We start from the raw sequence: 18,784 nt of genomic DNA on the forward strand, positions 1-18,784 counted from the left end.
TCCTCAGCCCTCCTCCTCCTGTCCCGTGAGGCAGCTGTGGGCACAGACCTCTGTCTGCCTTCTCTGTCTTTCTTGTCTTGAAGCCATCCTGTGGCTTCTGCAGGCTGTGGTCAGAGTGATGAACCCCAAGGTTCTGGGAGAGCGCTGCTTGGGTAGGGAATGGGGGCTGCGAGAGGAAGGGCAGACCAGGACTTGAGGACTCGGGAGCGGGGCTCCTGGCCGGGTGGCAGAGCAAGGCCCCTGTCGCAAAGGATGCCACACTCACCCGGCCCAGAGGCAAGTCCACACCTGTTTATCTGTCCAGTAACACAGCTGCTCTGGCAGAGCCAGGCAGGGGCAGCGGCAGCTCAGGCCGAGGTGTCAAAGAGGCGATCGATCATGTCCCCCACCTGCTCCACGCGGTACTTGATGTACTTCTCCGGGTTCTTGGTGAAGGGCACGCTGCCATACCTGCCCAGGCGCTGAGGTCAGCGGGGGCAGGCCGAGCCCCTCCCCAGCTCTGCCTCAGCCTAAGGCCCTCCTAATGGGGTGCCCCTGAGTCATGTTTTGGTCTGGCCCCACACCAAAGCCATAGGCGCTGAGTCTGCCACCTGAACCCACCTCCCTCTCTCCACGTTTTCTCAAAGAAAAGAGCCCAGAGGTCCAGTTGGGGCAGAGGGGGAGTGTGGGGCTGGGAAGGCAGAGATGGAGGGCTCACCTGTTTAGAAAGGCCCCGTAGGTCTCCTTAACGATACTTTTCTGAGCTTGGCGGATCTTGTCCCTCTGCTCCGTGTCGGGAATCGCCCAGGCCTTCTGGATCTTGCACAACTCCTCAAGGCCATCGTTGAAGCCCTGGCCACCAACAGGGGGAAATAGCAGTGACCCAGAGACAAACGTTCGGGTCTGTGTTGCTACGGGAGCGGCATCAATCGACGGAGGGGAGAAGATCCTGACTTACCTTAAAACGCTCCTTGATCATCTGCCGCTCCTTGTCCCGAAGCTGGGGGGCCGGGGGAGATGGCAGACAAAGCGGAGCTCAGAGCAGAGGCACCCTGCCCCTGGCTCCTTCCCTTCTGCCCTCGGGGCCACAGGCATCCCTGCTTTCTCATTCTGGTTGTTTATTTTTTTCCCAGAGAGACAACACAGAGCACCGTATCCACTAGCCATCCCTCCCATCCCCAGCCCAGACCTTCAGCCCACCTTGACTCCAGGCTGGACCACAGGTAGATTCTTCTCGGCAATGTAGTCAGTCACCTTTAGCCAACTGCCAGGCAGGGAGGGAAGCACAGGGCAGAAAAGGGACAGTCTCAGGCCCCTGCTTCCTTTCCTGGGGTTTTGTTTTTTTAAAAAATCTCTTCATTTACTGGGGTAGGTGGTGAGGGCAGGGATCAGTTTGGGTCAAAACTGAGCAAAACACAGCAGAGATTCTTTTTTTCCCCCTTGGGAATAAAAATGTTCAAGCTGCTCGCTTTTAAAATTAAGGACAGGAAACCGAGCACTCAATAGATTGATCAAGCACTACCGACTGCACTTCATGTCGGCATCACGGCCGATTTAGATGGAGAAGCAGATGAGAAAGGAGGAGCAGAGCACAGACAAACAAGGAGGAAGAGGGAGATACAGCCACGGGGAAGAAACCCCCGAAGGGAGAGAGACACACAGACTAAGAAACAGGAGGAGAGGACCAGAGACAGCCCGGAGAGCGGGGCTCAGCCGAGTTCAAGGGCCCCTGCGACCTGGCTCTTTGCTCGGCCAGAATGTTACCCACATCTCTGACAGTCAACCATTCTTAGCTGTCACCCTTGGCAGACTACCCTTGAACAGACTGGCAAAGCGCCCCTTCCCTGCCAAGGAGTAGGGAGTGGGAGGGGGCTTCCCACCCGCCTACAAAAGTGATTAAAAAGCAGAGGATTGGGGTCCACTGGGCAGCAGTTCCCCACCACTGACCCCACTCTGACCGGGCCCAGCGTCCCCAGGCTCTAGGAAGGAAGCGTGAGTGGTGGGTACATAGGTCGGGGCGGGGGTTTCCCACCTGCGCTGGTAGGTCTGGATCTGCTGCTCGATGTGCTCCCGGTAGGAGCGCTCAGCAGTCTTCTGGGTCACAGCCACCAGCTGGATCAGCTCGGACCTGGGGTGGGAGCAGGCGGCAGAGGAGAGAGCGGAGGTCCAACAGGCTGCCGGCCTCCGCAGCAGCCCCGGTGGGGCCTGCCTCCCACCTCCCTGGGTCCTGGGCCCGCCAAGGGCGAAGGGGTGCCCTCCCCACTGGGACACCAGGGGGCGCAGCCATCCCCAGGAGGCCGGGCAGAGGCAGCTGAGCCCAGAGCAGCCCCCGCGGCCACTTACTTCTCCAGGGCCTTGAGGATGTAGTTGTAGTTGTTATGCAGGAAGATGGCACTCAGAGCCGGGTCCTCATACACCTTGGATTTGCTCAGCAGGTTCAACTGCAGGTTGCCCAGGACTTTACCTGCACAGGGAAGGATGTGGTCACCTACCAACCACGGCGGTCTGATCCGCAAACCAACTCCCACTCGTTGCTCCTTGTCCCTCCCGGACCCAAGACCCCGCCAGACTTGGGAGCCCTTGGCCCACCCCCACAGCCCCCCAGCCAGAGGTTAGGTTGCAATTCTAAAGGTCGGGGCAGGGTGGGGGGCCCTCAGGAGCGGGGCCAGGACTAGCAGGAGCACACAAAGAGAAGGAAGGGAAGAGGCAGGAGGCCAGGCGCTGGGGCTGCTGGCTGGCGGGGACCACTCACAGATGTAGGTGCTCAGCAGACGCTTGCTGAACTCGGAGCTGTAGCTGGTGGCGGAGGAACTGGTCTCTGTGAGAGGAGAAGTCCTGTTACCGCGGCGGTGGCAGCAGCCAAGACCCTCTCTGGCCTCCCCTTGGCCCGGGGAGCAGCTAGGGAAACCCTGGGAGGGGCCTTCCTCGGGCAGAGCTGGGTATGTCCTGAGCTACGGGGCTCCCTTCCCGCTGAGGGGAGCGCCTGGGACTCTTCTGGAATCTGGGGAGACCCCTCCATGGTCTTGGGTGGTGGGGTTAATGAGCTGACCCCCAAGGACCGGCAAGAAGACAGGCAGGATGGGCGTGGGGACAGCCCCTTCCCCCAACCCAAGCTGGGTGGTACCTACAAGGCCCATGTATCCCATTTATTAGCAGCAGAGTTTTAGAATAAGCCCCTGATAGCCTCTCCACCTTCTTCCCCACCACCCATAAGCTCCTCTACCAGACCAGAGGTGTCCTGCCCACACAGAGCAGAAGGCCAGGGGGTTGGGGAGTGGACAGGGTAGGAAGGGGACAGGGAGGTGCTGGACCAGCCTGAAGGGTGTAGTCAGGGTGCTGGGCACAGCAGGATGCTGTCTGCAGAAGCCCAGAGACAGAAACTGGCGGTCAGGGAGCTGAGGGGGTCAGGAGCACCCTGAAGGAACCCGTGCCCCTCTGACCCTGCTCCAACTGGGGCCCTGAGCCTGTCCAGGGGCCTCTGTGCCCAGGGAACCTTACCCACGGGGCTTCAGAGAGGGAGGATGGGGCTGCCGAGCCCTGCTGCTTACCTCGGGGGTCTAAAGGAATATTGTATGTGTCCCCAAGAACTACGCAGTGAGAGGCAGTGCGCACAGAGGGGAAGGGGGGAGACAAAGGAGGGAGAAAGATGCAAAGTGCAAAACAGGTTAGAGACGGCCGCCACACCCGAGCCAAGCAGCCCACGCCCCTCGACGCCGGGACACAGACAGCAGGACAGCCCAGGTTGGATCCCCGCAGGCCAGGGACACACTGGGAAGTGGACATCAGGAGAACGACAGGTCAGAGGCTGCCCCCAGGATGAGGGGTACAGGGAAGGCCCAGGGCTGGGTCTCAGCACGCGCCTCCCCACGTGCTGACTTCCCAACCTCGGTCACGGGAAGATACCAGGCTGGACCTGAGAAGCCAGCCGAGCCCGCTCAGTGGGTCAGCGGTGTGAGACCAAGTAGGAGGACAGGCAACACAAGAGGAGGTGGGGAGATGCAGAAGGAGGGGGAGCGGGCGGGAAAGACACCTTCAGACAAGTGGGGTCTGCACTCCAGGGCGAGGACAGTGGAGGGAGCCGGGGGGACGGAGGCCAGGGCAGGAGGTCAGACCCCGCCCTCCTGATGCTGGGTCTGATGGCCCAAGAGGCTTGGGGGGGAGGGTCCTGTCACAGGCCACAACTCCTTTCCACCCCCTAGGGTGGGGGGATCTCCTCACCCAGAGAGGAGGGTGCCCCCTGGGGGGGCTAACCCCATGTCTCCAGCCTGGAGGGAGGAATGGGGTGGGGGGCCCCGCTGGGAGGTGTCAAGTACCTTGGGAGGCCAGCATGGCGCCCGCCGTCTCCTGGAAGTCCAGAAGCTGCTGCAGGAAGAGGATGGCCTGTGTGGGGAGAAAATAGGGCCAAGAAGAAGGTCAAGGGCAGGACCCAAAGGCTGGATCAGCCCCCACGGTGCAGCCCCTCTGGCCATTCCAGGACAGGTGAGGGCAGGCATCTGCCGATGAAACAGCTGGCAGCAAACCTGCCACTTCACCCTGTGGGTCTCGCCTCCAGGGAAAGGCCCCGTCTGCAGGGGGTGCTCAGCGCCTCCCGCCCATCCTGCCACCTATGCCCCTCGCCCGCCCCAGGAGTCCCCGGCAGCACTTACATTGCTCGTGAGCTCGTGCACGGTGCCATCCTTGGGCATGTTGTATTCCTTGTCCGGGTCATTCTGTGGGACAGACAGCCTGAGTCTCTGAGACAGCTCCTAAGGATGCCCCAGCCCACCCAGCACCTGTCTGTGGGCCCACAGCGCAACCTCCTGGCAGACACGCATCAGGACACCCCATCGGGCACAAACAAAAAAGCAAGAGGGACCTAAAGGAGCTTGATGCCTCGGGTGGGGGCCTCTGGGAAAGAAAGGGAGGCCCGTGGGTACTGACAGGAGACCAGCAGCACGGCTGGCCAGCTTCCCCGCAGGGCAGGCCCACCCCACTTGGAGGCCTGCTCTCAGGAGTTCCTGAGGCCGTTGGCAGTGGCCCTGCCTGCAGCCCCGCCGGCCGGCCTGGGTGGCGTGGACAGAGGAAGGGCACCTTGATGTTGTCGGCAAAGTCCTCCAGCGCTTTGGCTCCCACGGTCTCCATGGAGGTGATGAGGCTGGGCAGCTTGTTCTTGGTGCTGGCGGCCGTGCCCTGAGGATGTAGCCACATGGCTGCACAGGGCTCCAGAGCCCTGCTCCTTCCCAGCCCCCCGCCCCGGGGACTGTCTCTTCTCCTCACTCCCCCAAGAGCACCTCCACCCGCCCAGGGCCCCGGGGAAGCTGCTGCTGCCCCTCACTCTGAGCAGAGAATGCAGTTCTCCTGAGAGGCCCTGCTGGGCGGCGGGACTCCTCCTCCCGGCGTCCCCAAGGGCCCCCCTGCCCCCACGTACCTGGAGCACCTGGTCAAACTCAGGCTTGGTCTGCTTGAGGTGCCGCAGGATGGGGAAGACAGTGAGCACGGCTGAGAAGTCGTGGCGGATGATGGCCTTGCGGGCGGCCACCACAATGTTCTCACCTTCGAGCATGAGCCCGTCCAGGGCGTCCTGAGAGAGTGGGGCAGGGGGAGGGCTCAGGGAAGGGGCAGCCAGCTGGCTCCCATGGCCGGTGAGGGCAGCCGGAAGGGTATGGGGGGCAGTGTGCCTCCGATCAGGACACATCACCCAGTTCAGAGGCCCCAGGATCAGGGTGGAGGAAGTGGTTGGAGTTAAGGGCTAGGAACCTGGCCCGGACTCAAGCTTCTGCAGGGACAGCTCTCACTTGGGGCATCTGGTCGAGGCGGGGCGGGGCCAGACCTGTATCAAAGAGTCGAAAGTCTTTTTCTGATGGTGCTCAGGGATGACGTCCGTCAGCAGCTGGTACTCGCTCTGGGCCAGCTTAACAAAGGCACTGACGCAGTGAATGTAGGCATCGGTTTCCACGTCCAGCATGTCATCTCTCCCTGGGGGGACAGCAGGGCCCCTGAGCTACTGGTTTGGGGTAGCCCCTCTCCCTGCTGGGGTGGGGGCCGTGAATCTCTCCAGCTCCTGGGCTGCAGCCAGATTGGCAGCAGATGGGAGGAAGACTGCTGGCAGAAAGCTGAGAGGACTCTAGCAGAGCCGCCAGGGTTTGAGGGGGAAAAAAAGGGGCTGAGTCCAGCCTTGGTCTGAGCTTCATTTTCAGCTCTGCTGTGGGCAGTACTACTGTCCCAGAGCGTCAGGTATGGGAGGTGTGGGGGAGATGGATTCAAGGACAAGAAGACCCCTCAGTCGACTTCCTGGAGAAGACACGTCTGAACCCAGACGGGGGATTTTGAACTGTACTGGGAAGACGACACTCAGGGATGGGCAAGAGGCAATATCCACCCCGAGGAGGCTGGCGCCATCTCAGAAGATGCTGGGCCTCTGAAGGCAGACACTGGCCTGGCCAGGCCTTCTGGAATGTATAAAAAGGCGGTGGGCTCTGGTCTATGAGGCTAGCTGACATGGGATCAAAGTTGGACAGCAGGCCACGTAAGCCCCAGAGAGGGAGGCTTGCTTGGTCGTCAGCTGCCCCGGGAGGAGCAGGGGGTCCCTCCACGGGACTGGAGGCTGGGGCAGTGGTGTCCGCAGGCAACCAGATGCTACGTGCCAAGGGACGGGCTCTGAGGGGGTCAGAGCCTTGGAGCTGCTGCTGGAGTCAGGTGCGGGCGCTCCCTACCCTCCAAGGGGCCGCCTGCAGCTTCTGCCCTCGGCCCAGGCCTGGAAAGCCCAGCCTGCACTCCCGTCTGGAGAGAGGCAGGGAGACCTAGTGCCCGAGAGAGAGAGAGAGGAGACCGGGGAGAGAGAGAGGCGAGCAGGCCTGGCTCGTTCTTGGAGCAGAGGCCGGCTGGGCAGCGGGAGCGGGCCCTTCCGGGGGTGGCCGGGAGTGTGGCGCTGGCGGCCCGCGGGCTGGGCTGCGGTACTCACCGGCCAGTGGCCCGGCCTTGTCGTTCAGGGCCTCGGACAGGTGCTTAACTCGGAAATCATGCTCGTGACCTAGCGAGACGTCAGCCGCAAACACAAGCAGCGTTTATCCAGGGGCGGGATGGCTGCCTCTTGGGTGGGGGCGGGGGCTGAGAAGGAGCCCTCAATCTCCAGGGGGCGGATATGAGATGGGGTGTACGGACGGGGGCACTGGAGAGGGCTCTGAGCCCCTCCTCTGCCTCAGACCACCTTGGGAACAGCCGTTTCAAGCCTGACTTGCAGTGCCTGGACCGCCCTTGGGAGCCGGCTTCCCCAAACCCGGAGGCTGAGAAAGCTGTGAGGACCACAGAGGGTTTCTGAAGAGTTTCCGGCAGCTGCAGAAGGTCTGATGCTTAGCCCCAGGGGCTGTGTCTCACCGTATTTGGGGAGAGGTCCAGTTAGAGATATGTCACTGCCCAATGAATGGGGACAGGCTCCTTTTGTCCCCCAGGGTCATTGTTTTGAAGGCAGATCTGGTCCACCGGGGCAGGGCTGTCCCTCCTCTGATGGGAGACGGGGGGACACAGGCTGCGCACGCTCCCCCTTCTGAAGGTGGGGGGTGGCGGGGTCAGCCAGCTTGGCCCTGCCACTGCTGGTCTGAGCGTGAAAGGGCTGCCCGTGACAGAGAACTTTCTCAGAGTTCAAAGGGGAGACAAGAAGGACAGAGACAGGATGGGGAGGGGGCGGGAAGCCTCCCGGGGGGCAGAGCCTCCGTCAGCCAGACAGGACTGGGCCAAGACCTCAAAGGCTGCCCCGAGCCAGCCAGCGGGGCTCAGCGGCCGAGGGACCTCAGTTCCCCCCGCCCCTCTCAGGCTTGTGCCAGAAGCCCTCTGGGGGGTGGAGGCTCTGCCCTGCCACGGGAGTGGACACACAGTGGAGGAGGAGGGAACTGGAGAGGAACACGGGGTGATTACCTTCCAGAGGAATGAGGTTAGAGCCCCCCTTTTTCCCATCTAGACCATGCTGAGAATATTGTTTCAGAAGGTTCTGAGCCTTACGGATCGTCCCTGTCACCAGAGCCACACAGAGAGGAGACAAGAAGACCTAGGAAATGAGCGAGAGAAAACAGCAGCAGCCCTCCACCGAGCCCTCTCCCCCAGGCCTGCGCCCACCCCAGCAGTGAGCACGCCCGGACGGAGGAACGGAGCTGTTTCATTCCCCCAGGGGACTCCTGGTTCTGCCAGTGACCCTCGTGGTTCTGGGTCTGAGTTCATTTGAGGAAGTGCAGCGGGTGAAGGAGATGAGATGGGCAAAGATCCACCAGGAGAAGCCAAAAATTAAAAAAAAAACAGTACTGAGTGGCACTTGGATTATAGGCCCTGGGACAGAGGAGCAAGTCACAGAGCTCTTGAGCTCAGAAAGGGAGATCCTGGGGACACCTTGAGGCCCTTGGGTCCTCTCCCAAGGGCAGGCCGAGCTCTCCGGGCACGCTCAGTGCCAGAAGCGGCCAAGCAGCAGCCCACCGAAAGCAGGAGACCCGGGAGGTGGCGAAATGGGACTGGGCTTCCAGGGACAGCAGTGGGAGGCTTGGAGATCCAGAGGCAGAGTGGCCCGCATACCAGGGGAGGGACCCGAACCATCAGAGCTCTTGGGAATGACTCAAAAGCCGAGAAGTTAACAGAGGCCACCACACAGAGAGCTGGAGCGGGAGGGCCACAGGAAAGGGGGCATACTCTTGGCATGGGGGGAAAAAACCAACAGTTAGTATCACACGTGAGAACAATGACAACAACGCCGCGGTGCCCACAGCCTCTCGGGTCAGCTACCTCTATGGGAGCGAGACAGCTCAGGGAAGAACACGTGAGGGAAATAAAACAGCACTCAAAACGGATGTGTGCAGCGGCCTCGTCAACAAAGCCGGGGGCGGGGAGGCACTGTGAGGGTAACTCGGGTCCCTCTCCCCTGGGGACTGCTGGATGCCCCCGGGCATCACTGAACACAGGGAGGCTGCTTGGGTCCTGGCAGCTCCCCAAAAGGCTTGGGGAGGCGGGACATTTCTCTCTGTGCACACCAACCACAATTAGCTACTAACAATCAAGTTCGGGGCTCCGGTTCAGCATCTGTCTCGCCGTGTTCTCCTTCTTCAGCGAGCAGCCTCACTAATGAGCCAATCGGTTTCCTGCCCCACAGCCGAGCCGGAGCAGATGGGCCCACGCAGCCTTCAGGAGCCTCGCCAGCACGTCCGCGTGGATGTGGGCTGGGGACACTGATCTGGCAGCCGCCATGCCCGTCAGGTACCCAACTACCTTGGACGATGCCAAGGTCAGTGTTTCATCACCCACCGCGCCTCCCAGCTTCGCTCCTCAAGAGCTGGGAACCACGTCCTGGGGGCCACGTCCTGTCTCCCTAGTTTCCGGCATCAGTTCTGAGCTCCCCCCATCCCCAGCTTCTGACAACTCTTGAAACCCCACAGAAACCAAAGGGACCCTCACAGCTACAGCCCTCCTTTCGGCAGGCTCGAAGTCAAGGCTGCTTTAGGTCCAGCGGGAGCACCAAGATCAGACCCCGGCTCCCCAGCAGGGCCAGCAGTGCTCCTGGATGCAGTCTGGGTCCTGGAGTGCCCGTCGGAGAAGAGACAGAGGGGAGGAGAGCGCAGGCCTGCCGAGGCCCAAGGAGCCCCACAGCCTCGCTGAGCCGAGGCACAGAGACGGACAGGCCCGTGTGGCGGGCGGCTGTGGCCACACAGGCAGCCTTACTAGAGTCCCTGTTTGCGGCCAGTTCTCCCAGGGGGGCGGCCAGGACATCCACGCTGGAGGGGAAGGGCCCCCAGCTTCCGTCATGCCACGCCCACTGGTGCCCTGCCTGCGGGCAGCCTCTGCTCTGCCGTGTCTCCAAACCCTGAACAAAGGCCTGAGGAAGAGCGGGTTTTCAGGGCAACTGTGAACAGGCAACCCTGCTCCCTGAGGGGCAGGGAAGGAGAGCGCCGTCACGAAGGACGGTCCCACCAGTGCCTCTGGGCATGTGAGGCAACAGCAGCTGGACCAGGTGGGCTGAGGCAGAAGAAGCCCCTGGCCTCACTGGCTCTCTCTCTCCCTGGGGTCTGCAGTGGTCCCTCACCCCGGAAGACCCCAGCCTCTCGAGGGCAACACCTCTCAGCAGCTAGACACAGCCAGGCTTGCCAAGCGGATGACACATCCAGAGGGCCACTGTTTACCTGGAGCACAGACTACGGGGCACACGATGACGGGAAGAAGGCCAGACAGTGAGCTGCTCGCCCAGGACACCCACAGCCCAGGCCTCTCCCACCTCAATGACCCTCCCCCGACTCCCCACAGCTGGACACAAGCTTCGAGTGGAACCCAAAAGCCCAACTGTGTCCTTTGGCGAGGATGGCCTGGGATTTTTTTTTTTTTTCTGGATGGATGGATGGATTGTGAAAGAGTAAACTCTCCCCTCTCCACTTCCTAACCATGCGTCAGGTCAAGCGGCCTGGGCTTCCTGGAAGGTGAAGCCCGCAGTGCCTGCCCCTGTCCCATTCCACGGTTTTGGTGGCGGCAGCAGGCCTGGCCTTTCCACAAGATGACGGAGAGAGGCCGAGGGCGCCCAGCGAGTGGCTGCCCCGGCACCCCTGTCAGCCCGCCTCTCCAGGACTGTGACCCTCTGCTCCAAGGACCCTTATGCAGCCCCCGGACTCGTGAGAAAGGAGCTCACTGGACCAGGCTTTGCTGGGTGGGCAGACACCTGCTTTCTGTCCCGTGTACCTATGGTCAGGGGTACTGTGAGCACAAGCTCTACAGGGGCCGATGCGGCTCACCCTGGGGTGGGCCTGGGCAACCCAGGTCCCAGGTGGCCCTTGGGATGGTTCTGAGGTGGGCCGGCGGTGGGGGGCTCACCTGGCCGCTTGACCGGCTTCTTGGTGGGTGTGTCCTTCCTCTTGTTGGGGATGGCAGGGGAGTAGGGGACCCCGGAGGAAGAGCTGCTCTTCCGGAAATGCTCCTTCAGGCCTTTGATGGAGCGGTCCAGCTGGCTGGAGCGGATCTGGTAGTAGACGTTCATGAAATCTGAGGAAAGACAGGCGACAGCTGAGGTCCCTGCCCCTGGCCCAGGAGCCTCCCTCTCCCCTCCAGACACAGCTCCTCGGGGCAGCAGTGGGTACCTGCTATTGCTACCTGCGAACCTCTTCCTAGCAGCCCCCAGCGCAGCCTCATCCCAAATTAAACAAAGTCTTATGAGAGAAACTATCCCCCAACAGAACCAACAGTTGTGAGTTGTTTTGTTGTTGTTGTTGTTTTTTTACTATGCCACACAGCATGTGGTTCTTGGTTCCCCGACCAAAGATCGAATCCGTGCTCCCTACAGTAGAATCAGAGTCCTAATCACTGGACCACCAGAGAGCTCCCTTTGAAAGTAATGTTTTTTAATTTTTTATTTTGTTTATTTTTGGCCACACCCCGAGGCTTGTGGGATCTTAGTTCCCAGACGGGGGATTGAACGCAGGCCTGTGGAACTGAAAGCAGAGTCCTAACCACTGGACTGCTAGGGAATTCCCGGTTAAGTTTTTTTTTTTAGATAAAAAAAATACAAAGTTAACACCCAGCTTCAACTTGGTAAGAGGTCAAAGGATGTGATTTCTGGGTCGGGAAGATCCCCTGGAGAAGGGATAGGCTACCCACTCCAGTAATCTTGGGCTTCCCTGGTGGCTTGGTCAGTAAAGAATCTGCCTGCAATGCGGGAGACCCAGGTTCAATCCCTGACTCAGGAAGTCCTTCTCCCTGGAGAAGGAAATGGCAACCTACTCCAGTATTCTTGTCTAGATAATCCCATGGACAGAGGAGCCTGGTGAGGTAAAGTCCATGGGGTTGCAAAGAGTCGTACATGACTCCAGCGACTGAGCATGCAAAGGATGTGAGCAAGGTGTAGGCAGTAAAGAGACAAGAAGTGAAGTGAAGTGAAGTCGCTCAGTCGTGTCCGACTCTGCGACCCCATGGACTGTGGCCTGCCAGGTTCCTCCATCCATGGGATTTTCCAGGCAAGAATACTGGAATGGGTTGCCATTTCCTTCTCCAGGGGATCTTCCCAACCCAGGGATCAAACCCAGGTCTCCTGCATTGTAGGCATCTGAGCCACCAGGGAAGTCCCAATAAATGTCAGCAAGTGAAAAAAATAGACCATTCTTTAGCTGTGAATGAAGTGAAAATTTAAAAGAATGAGAGGATCGTGACAGCCCGGTCAAATAGCTAAGATAAATGAAGTTAAGGAAGAATAAACAGCTGGAGGATTGTCGACGGTCAGTCCACCAGCCCCATCTGTCCGGAGAAGAACGTAAGATGGCAAGAAGGTTACAGATCTGTTCAGACAGCTCTACCTGATAACTGCACCTTTGAGAAAATATCCCAAAGAACTTCCTAAATAAGAAGACCAAGCAATGTAAGCATGTTCACTCCGGCACTTTATCAATACTGGAAAATTAGAAAAGAAAAAAGTCCAAATGAGCGAGGAAAAAAGATACAGATGCCACAGTACATTTCCGCAGCTCCGAACCTACGTGTCACTAGCATGCGAAATGGACCAAAGCACAGAGGTTCTGGCTGAAGGAGGCAGGGGGTCTGGAGGCATCCCCGGGCCTCCCTTATCCCAAGGGAGCCCCTGGATCGCTCCTGCCAACCCCTCGGCTCCCAGAGTGCAGTTTGTGAGCCACATACAAGCCTGTGCGGTTGGTACAGGCAGCCCTGAGACCCGGCACCACACAGTCCTCGAGAAGGAGGGGGACAGTGGTAAGGCCCACTGACAGCTTGGTGCGTGTACACACTACCAAAGGGAAGAAAAACGTGGAGGACTAAGCAGCTTGAAATTGAATATTCATTAGTTTTTTTAAATTTTTGTTTAACTCAGGAGTTTTCTTTTAAAAATCCTGGGACAGGCCAAAGAAATGATGGGACCAACACACCCCAGAATATTATGCAGCTGTCAAAAAGAATGAAGCAGATACACATGTACTGATATGGAATGCTCTCAAGGCATGTCACTAAGTTAAAAGCAAAAGCCAGAAAACAACTGTCAGAGAGGACAACTGTCCTTCCACCTGGGAACGAGGGGGCGATACGCACATAGTTACTCTCTCTCTCACACACATAAAGATTTTTTGGAAGGCTGTAAACAACCTCAACAGCACTCATCTTTGGGTCATGCTGTAGGCATCACAGAAGCGGGGAGGTGAACTTCTGCTTTCACCTAAAGCTTTCTGTGCTGTTTAAAAGTTTTGTAATTAATTGGGGGGAAAAAGGAAGAAACAGGAGAAAGGAAGGCATATAAAGAAACGGTTGGATTTGCTAGATTCCCAGTTTGACACACACGCTCGGGATTTATGGCTCACGTTGTCTCCTACTAAACTCTATCAAAGACATGCAAGTGGACTAAAGAAACGAAGGGGAGGCCCGCTCCCTCCGGCCTGCCACCAGCACCTGGGCCGCCTCACCTTGGTTGCGGCCGTATTCCACCAGCCAGCGGGAGATGCGGACCACGTCGTGCAGCACGCTCTCGGGCAGGTGCTCCAGGGGCACCTCCTCCTGGAGCTCCAGGTCGTCCTCACCACCGATCAGATCCAGGATGAGCACCGGGACACCACCTTGCTGTGCCGGGTCATCAGGCTGCGGAACTCGGACTCCAGCGACTCCTTCCCCCGCTCAAACAGCAGCTTCTATGGATGGAGGGAGGGCAGGGGGAAAGATGAGGGTCCGCAGCTGCTCCAGCACTCAGCTGGCCCTTGCCTCCCCATACCCTTCCTTTCCCTTCCTGCTTCTGGGTCCCAGCCCTCCTCTGCCTTCACTTCCTTTTTCCCAGAGAAGAAACGCTCGGAAGCCTTCCTGTATTATTTCTTTCCCTTTTGTTCTCTTAAAATGTATGCTTGCAGGTGAAACCCAGAGTTTTACAAAAAGTAGGTGCTTACAGGTATCAGCTGATTATTTTCTCATTCCACCATTAATTTGTATTCTTGTTAGAAAAGGGTTTGTTAGAAACCCTTGTTAGAAAAGCAAAAGAAAAAAACATAAATTGGATGTCAAAAACTTATGTGCTGAAAATGATGCCATCAAAAAAGTGAAAAGAGGGGGACTTCCCGGACTGTCCAAGGCTTAAGACTCCATACTTCCACGGACGGAGGCAAGGGTTCAATCCCTGGCCAGGGAACTGAGATCCCGCATGCCATGCTGTGAGCACTCCCCCGCACCCCCCTCCAAAAAAAAAGTGAAAAGACGATCCATAAATTGAAGGGAAATATTTGCAAATCATGTATCTGATAAGTGATAGGTATTCAGAGCAGACAAGAGAATCAAAAATATATGCCCACACAAAAGTATGTACACAAGTGTTCACAGCAACACTGCCTGTAACCACCAAAAAGACGAATGGACAAACAAGCTGTGGTAGATCCATCGAATGCAAGATAATTCAGCCCTACAATGGAGTGAAGCACTGACACACGTTACCACACAGATGAACCTTGTGAACAGGTAATCTGAAAGCAGCTAGATTCAAAAGGTCACATATTGTGCGATTCCATTTACAGAAGTCCAGAACAGGCAAATGTACAAAGAAAACATGAGTGAGTACTAGTGGGGGGGAGAATGGGGAGGCGAGGGAAGAAGAGGGACTGCCAACGTGTTTCTTTTTACAGGGGATGAATACGTTATGACATTTATTCCAGGGATGTTGCATGACTCGGGGATTGTTAAAACTACTAAATTACTGATTACTAAACTACTAAGCTTTATACTTCAGATGGGTAAAATTTTATTGGTATGTGAATTATATCTCAATAAAGATGCTTTAAAAATAGAGAGAAGTTGGAGTGTTTCTGCTTACTTGAAAAGTAAGTCCTCTAGGGTAAACGTGGAGTTGTCTATTTTTTGTCTTCTCCTTCTCTAGCCCACCCCCACACCCAAGTTCTAGCACAGAGCTCTTCACTCTGTGATGTGAACTTGGAAGAGACCCTCAAGAACAAAGTTCTCCAACCCCTGACATTCCAGTCTCTGAGTCCAGGCTGCCCACTGATGGGCTGTAGTACACTGGTTATACCGGTGTGTCCCCTCCGGGTTACTAGTGTGGCAATATACTGATCCTGTCAGCCTTCTGTGTAGCCAGGTGGCAATGGTTATACAACGTGAATGTCACTGAACTGTTCCCTTAAAGACGGTTAGAAGTGGTAATTTTTATATTATGTATTTTTCACTACACTAAAAAAATACCCATGCATTTATAAAAATCAAATGTTAAATTTACATTTCATAGGTAACTTGTAATGTGTGTTCTCTGGTGGCTCAGTGGTAAAGAACCTGCCTGCCTATGCAGGAGATCTCTGGGTTGAGAAGATCCCCTGGAGAAGGAAATGGCAACCCACTCCAGTATTCTTGCTTGGGAAATCCCATGGACAGAGGAGCCTGGCAGACTACAGTCCATGGGGTTGCAAAAGAGTCAGACAGAACTCAGCAACTAAACAACAACTTATAATTTAGCTAAATTATTAAAATGCAATCAAAATGTATACCTGTAATTCCTGAAACAGAGATTTTAATGTCTATAGTATGTGCATAGTATTATATACTTCTCTTTATTCGACTATATTATCTTTTAGCTGGTTCAGTGTCAGTCATGAGACCTGGGCAGGGATTGGTGTCTGCCAACCTCTCACATCACTCTGCTGGCCCCTTACCACTTTGTTGAGCTCTGGGCTGTCTGGGCTATTGTCCTGGAAATACTCCACAGCCTTCTGAATCTTGGCCATGCTTCCCAGGTACTCCTCTAGCCTACCTGTGGGCCTGGAAAGGAGAAGAGCCACATTAGCCCGGGCAGATGGAAGATGAAGAGGAATGGTATTTGGAAATGGGAGAACAGAATTAACACAGGGGACTCCAGGCTTACACATATTCTACCCCCCTTCCAAAGCCTACTGGTCCAAGAGGCGTCAGGAATGTGACACTCTGGCCCGAGCTCACCCCTCCCTGATGATCTTCTCAGTGTCACTGGCCACGTGGTAGTAGCTGATGACGTGGTCCAGACAGGACAGGGTCTTCTCGACATTCTCCTGCAGCCGCTGCAGGTTCTCCGTCTGCTTGTGCACAGGGATGATGGAGTTCTCCAGCTTCATAAGGCGACTCTCAAAGGATGACAGGATAGACACCTGCGGGGGCAAGCCCCGTGCTCTCAGGCCTCAGGGTTGTCCCAGCACTGCTTCGGCCCCCCAGCCAGGTCTTCAGCATTTGCTGTGGTTTTCTAGACAGTAGGCTCCAAGAGGAGAGGGAGAGGGTATACCTATTCCCCACTGTATCCCCAGGATCTACCACGTGCCTGGCAGATGGGAGGTGGCCCAAATAAACTGGCTGAAGTTTGATCTGAAGGCGAGGCAAGCATTATATTAACTCCTCAGAAAATCACCACAGGATGGCTTCCCTTCCACCCCTTAAAGCCAGATCTCAATTTATGTTCTCTCTGATGCTTTCCTAGACTGAACAGGAACTAGTTTCATACAGAGTAGCCTCAAATGCATTCCTGGTACCTTCAAACCTCCTCTCTCTAAGGCAATGGCACCCCACTCCAGTACTCTTGCCTGGAAAATCCCATGGACAGAGGAGCCTGGTGGGCTGCAGTCCATGGGGTCACTAAAGTCAGGCACGACCAAGCGACTCCACTTTCACTTTCACGCATTGGAGAAGGAAATAGCAACCCACTCCAGTGCTCTTGCCTGGAGAATCCCAGGGACAGGGGAGCCTGGTGGGCTGCCGTCTATGGGGTCACACAGAGTCGGACACGACTGAAGCGACTTAGCAGCAGCAGCAGCACTTGATGACTGTGTTACTGAATACATATCCACGTTTCTATCTACTACTCGGTTTGGGTTTTCCAGGCTCTTTTAGGAATAAGAAAGGAAGTTCATGTTTATTGAGTACCTATTGTATAGCAGATACAGTGCAAGAGGCATTTCCACGCATTAGCTTCTATGACCTTCACAGCTACAAGGGAGATTAGCATCGTCTATTCTAGCAGAGGAGGTAACTGAGGCTCAGAGTTACCTGTCAGGAGCCACACACAAATAAGTGGAGGGGCAAGGGCTAGATCCCACATCTGTCTGATTTCTGGCTCATTTTACCCCTCCAGCTATCTGGAGTGACAGCTGAGTCTCCCGCCCTCAGTAACCTCAGAAGTGGTAACCCCACCGGTGATACCCACACTTAAATTGAGGGTGACCCATGGCCAGTACCCAGCCCACTTAAGTCAGTCTCACTAAATGTTTGCGGAAGGAGAGAAAGAAGAATGGAGAACTCAGGCAGAAAGCAGAAATGTCGGGGGCTGCAGCATCCTCAGCGAAGGGGCAGGCAAGGGGAAGAGAGTGTAAGAGAAGTGTAACACTGTTGCTAGAGAAACCCAGACGTTACCACCCATCACCACCCAGGCCAGAAGCCTCAGGCTTTAGGTACCCAAACCCCTGGGTCGCAGGGTTCTCTCTCCAGCGTCTGGAGGCCCTCCCAGCTGAGGGGTTACTCACCATGTTCTTGGTGAGCTGGTCGCTCTTCTCCAGGCTGTCTCGGATGAAAGACAGCGTCTCCTCCTCCTGCAGAGAGAGGGGAGGACATCACCAGAAGCCAGAGACCACCGCATCCCGGCTCCACAGCCTCGCCCGGACCCGATTGCCTGGTACCCGGCCCCCTCCCACTCCTGCTACCTCCCTGAGTAGACGCCCGGCCCGGATCTCGGCCCCTTTCCTCACCTCCTCCCCCGCCTCCCCAGCCCCACCTGCTTCAGCTTCTCCTCGATCTCCCGCCGCCGGGCGGACGCCTCCTGCGGGGGGATCATGACTTCGACCCTCCCTGCGTGCGGCTCCCACAGCCCAGCGTCTCGCTTCAGAGGGCCCTCTCGGCTCCCGTCCCTGTCACACCCACTTCCGCCCGTGGCCCCCTCCCCGGGGCGCGCTTGCCGCCATATTTGGAGTGGCAGGCGGAAGTGCGCCTGCGTGGAACTAAGGGACAGGGGACCCCGGCAGGTGGCCATCTTGGGTGTGGCGGGGAGGTGCACCCGGGTTTCACCTTGATGCGTGTTGCCACCCTCAGGTTCTCTAGCGGTGTTTTGTCCCGCAGCTGGCACAACAGTTACAGCTCACTTGCCGTCTTCGTGGGAAGGCTGACTCTTTTCACAAAGATTAATAACGAATTCGTTTGTCCGGATCCAGGCACAGATGAGGCGTTCCCCCGCAAAGCACCGCACAGAGCTTGTCACACAGCAGGCGCCTAATGTGTGCTCATTTAATGACTGAGGGACCTATGTAGTCGTGTCCCCCTTCGGCCCTAAAAGTTCTCACGGAATGCGCCCTGTGTGCAAGCCCTGGCCCGGGCAAAGAATGCTCGCCCATGGCCCCAGCGGCATCCATAACTACAATCCCGACTTGTGAGGGGCTGGGCCAAATTCCTGGGGTAGGAGGGGTTCTGGGAGCACTCATCCCGGGGACTGGTATGGAACCGGAGAGAAGCTCCAAGCTCCACACTAAGGTGTCTGTTTTGGAGAGAGATACATGGTTTTATTTGCTGGGGGTGAGGGCCGGGCCGCGGGTAGAGTGTGGCTTCAGCGGTGTATTTTCCCAGGTCTGAAAACAGTGCAAGGGGAAGGCTGAAAAAGCCCAGACCTGTCCGCGGGGTTAGAACCCAGGTGGTGTTCTCAGTGATGGAGGCGCTGAGGCCTGTTTGCTGGTACTCAGACACAAGAGGAGCGTTTCTCAGGGCCTCTGAGGACATCAGAAAGGCCTGGAGGGCTGGTAGGCACCCTCCTGCAAGGGGCCAAAATGTCTCAGCTCCTTTGCCCGGAGTCTCCTCTAATTAGTTCGGGGCCAGCCAGGGGTGGGGAAGT

General features: G+C 57.0%; 1 protein-coding gene across 1 annotated transcript; it reads right to left on the reverse strand.

Moving 5' to 3' along the window:
* Window positions 1-276: 276 nt before the first annotated feature.
* Window positions 277-17,836, reverse strand: EXOC7 (exocyst complex component 7). The gene is given in 21 exon segments (XM_005907971.3): window positions 277-450; window positions 698-831; window positions 938-979; window positions 1,180-1,243; window positions 2,012-2,107; window positions 2,323-2,443; window positions 2,732-2,797; window positions 4,293-4,359; window positions 4,626-4,688; window positions 5,050-5,148; window positions 5,387-5,539; window positions 5,789-5,934; window positions 6,920-6,988; window positions 7,870-7,962; window positions 10,789-10,956; window positions 13,371-13,514; window positions 13,517-13,592; window positions 15,603-15,708; window positions 15,886-16,070; window positions 17,433-17,498; window positions 17,681-17,836. Coding segments are annotated over 21 exon segments (2,121 nt in total). The 5' UTR covers window positions 17,741-17,836; the 3' UTR covers window positions 277-347.
* Window positions 17,837-18,784: the final 948 nt, after the last annotated feature.

The sequence above is a fragment of the Bos mutus genome, chromosome 19 (genome assembly GCF_027580195.1).
Source record: "Bos mutus isolate GX-2022 chromosome 19, NWIPB_WYAK_1.1, whole genome shotgun sequence".
Classification (NCBI taxonomy): Eukaryota; Metazoa; Chordata; class Mammalia; order Artiodactyla; family Bovidae; genus Bos; species Bos mutus.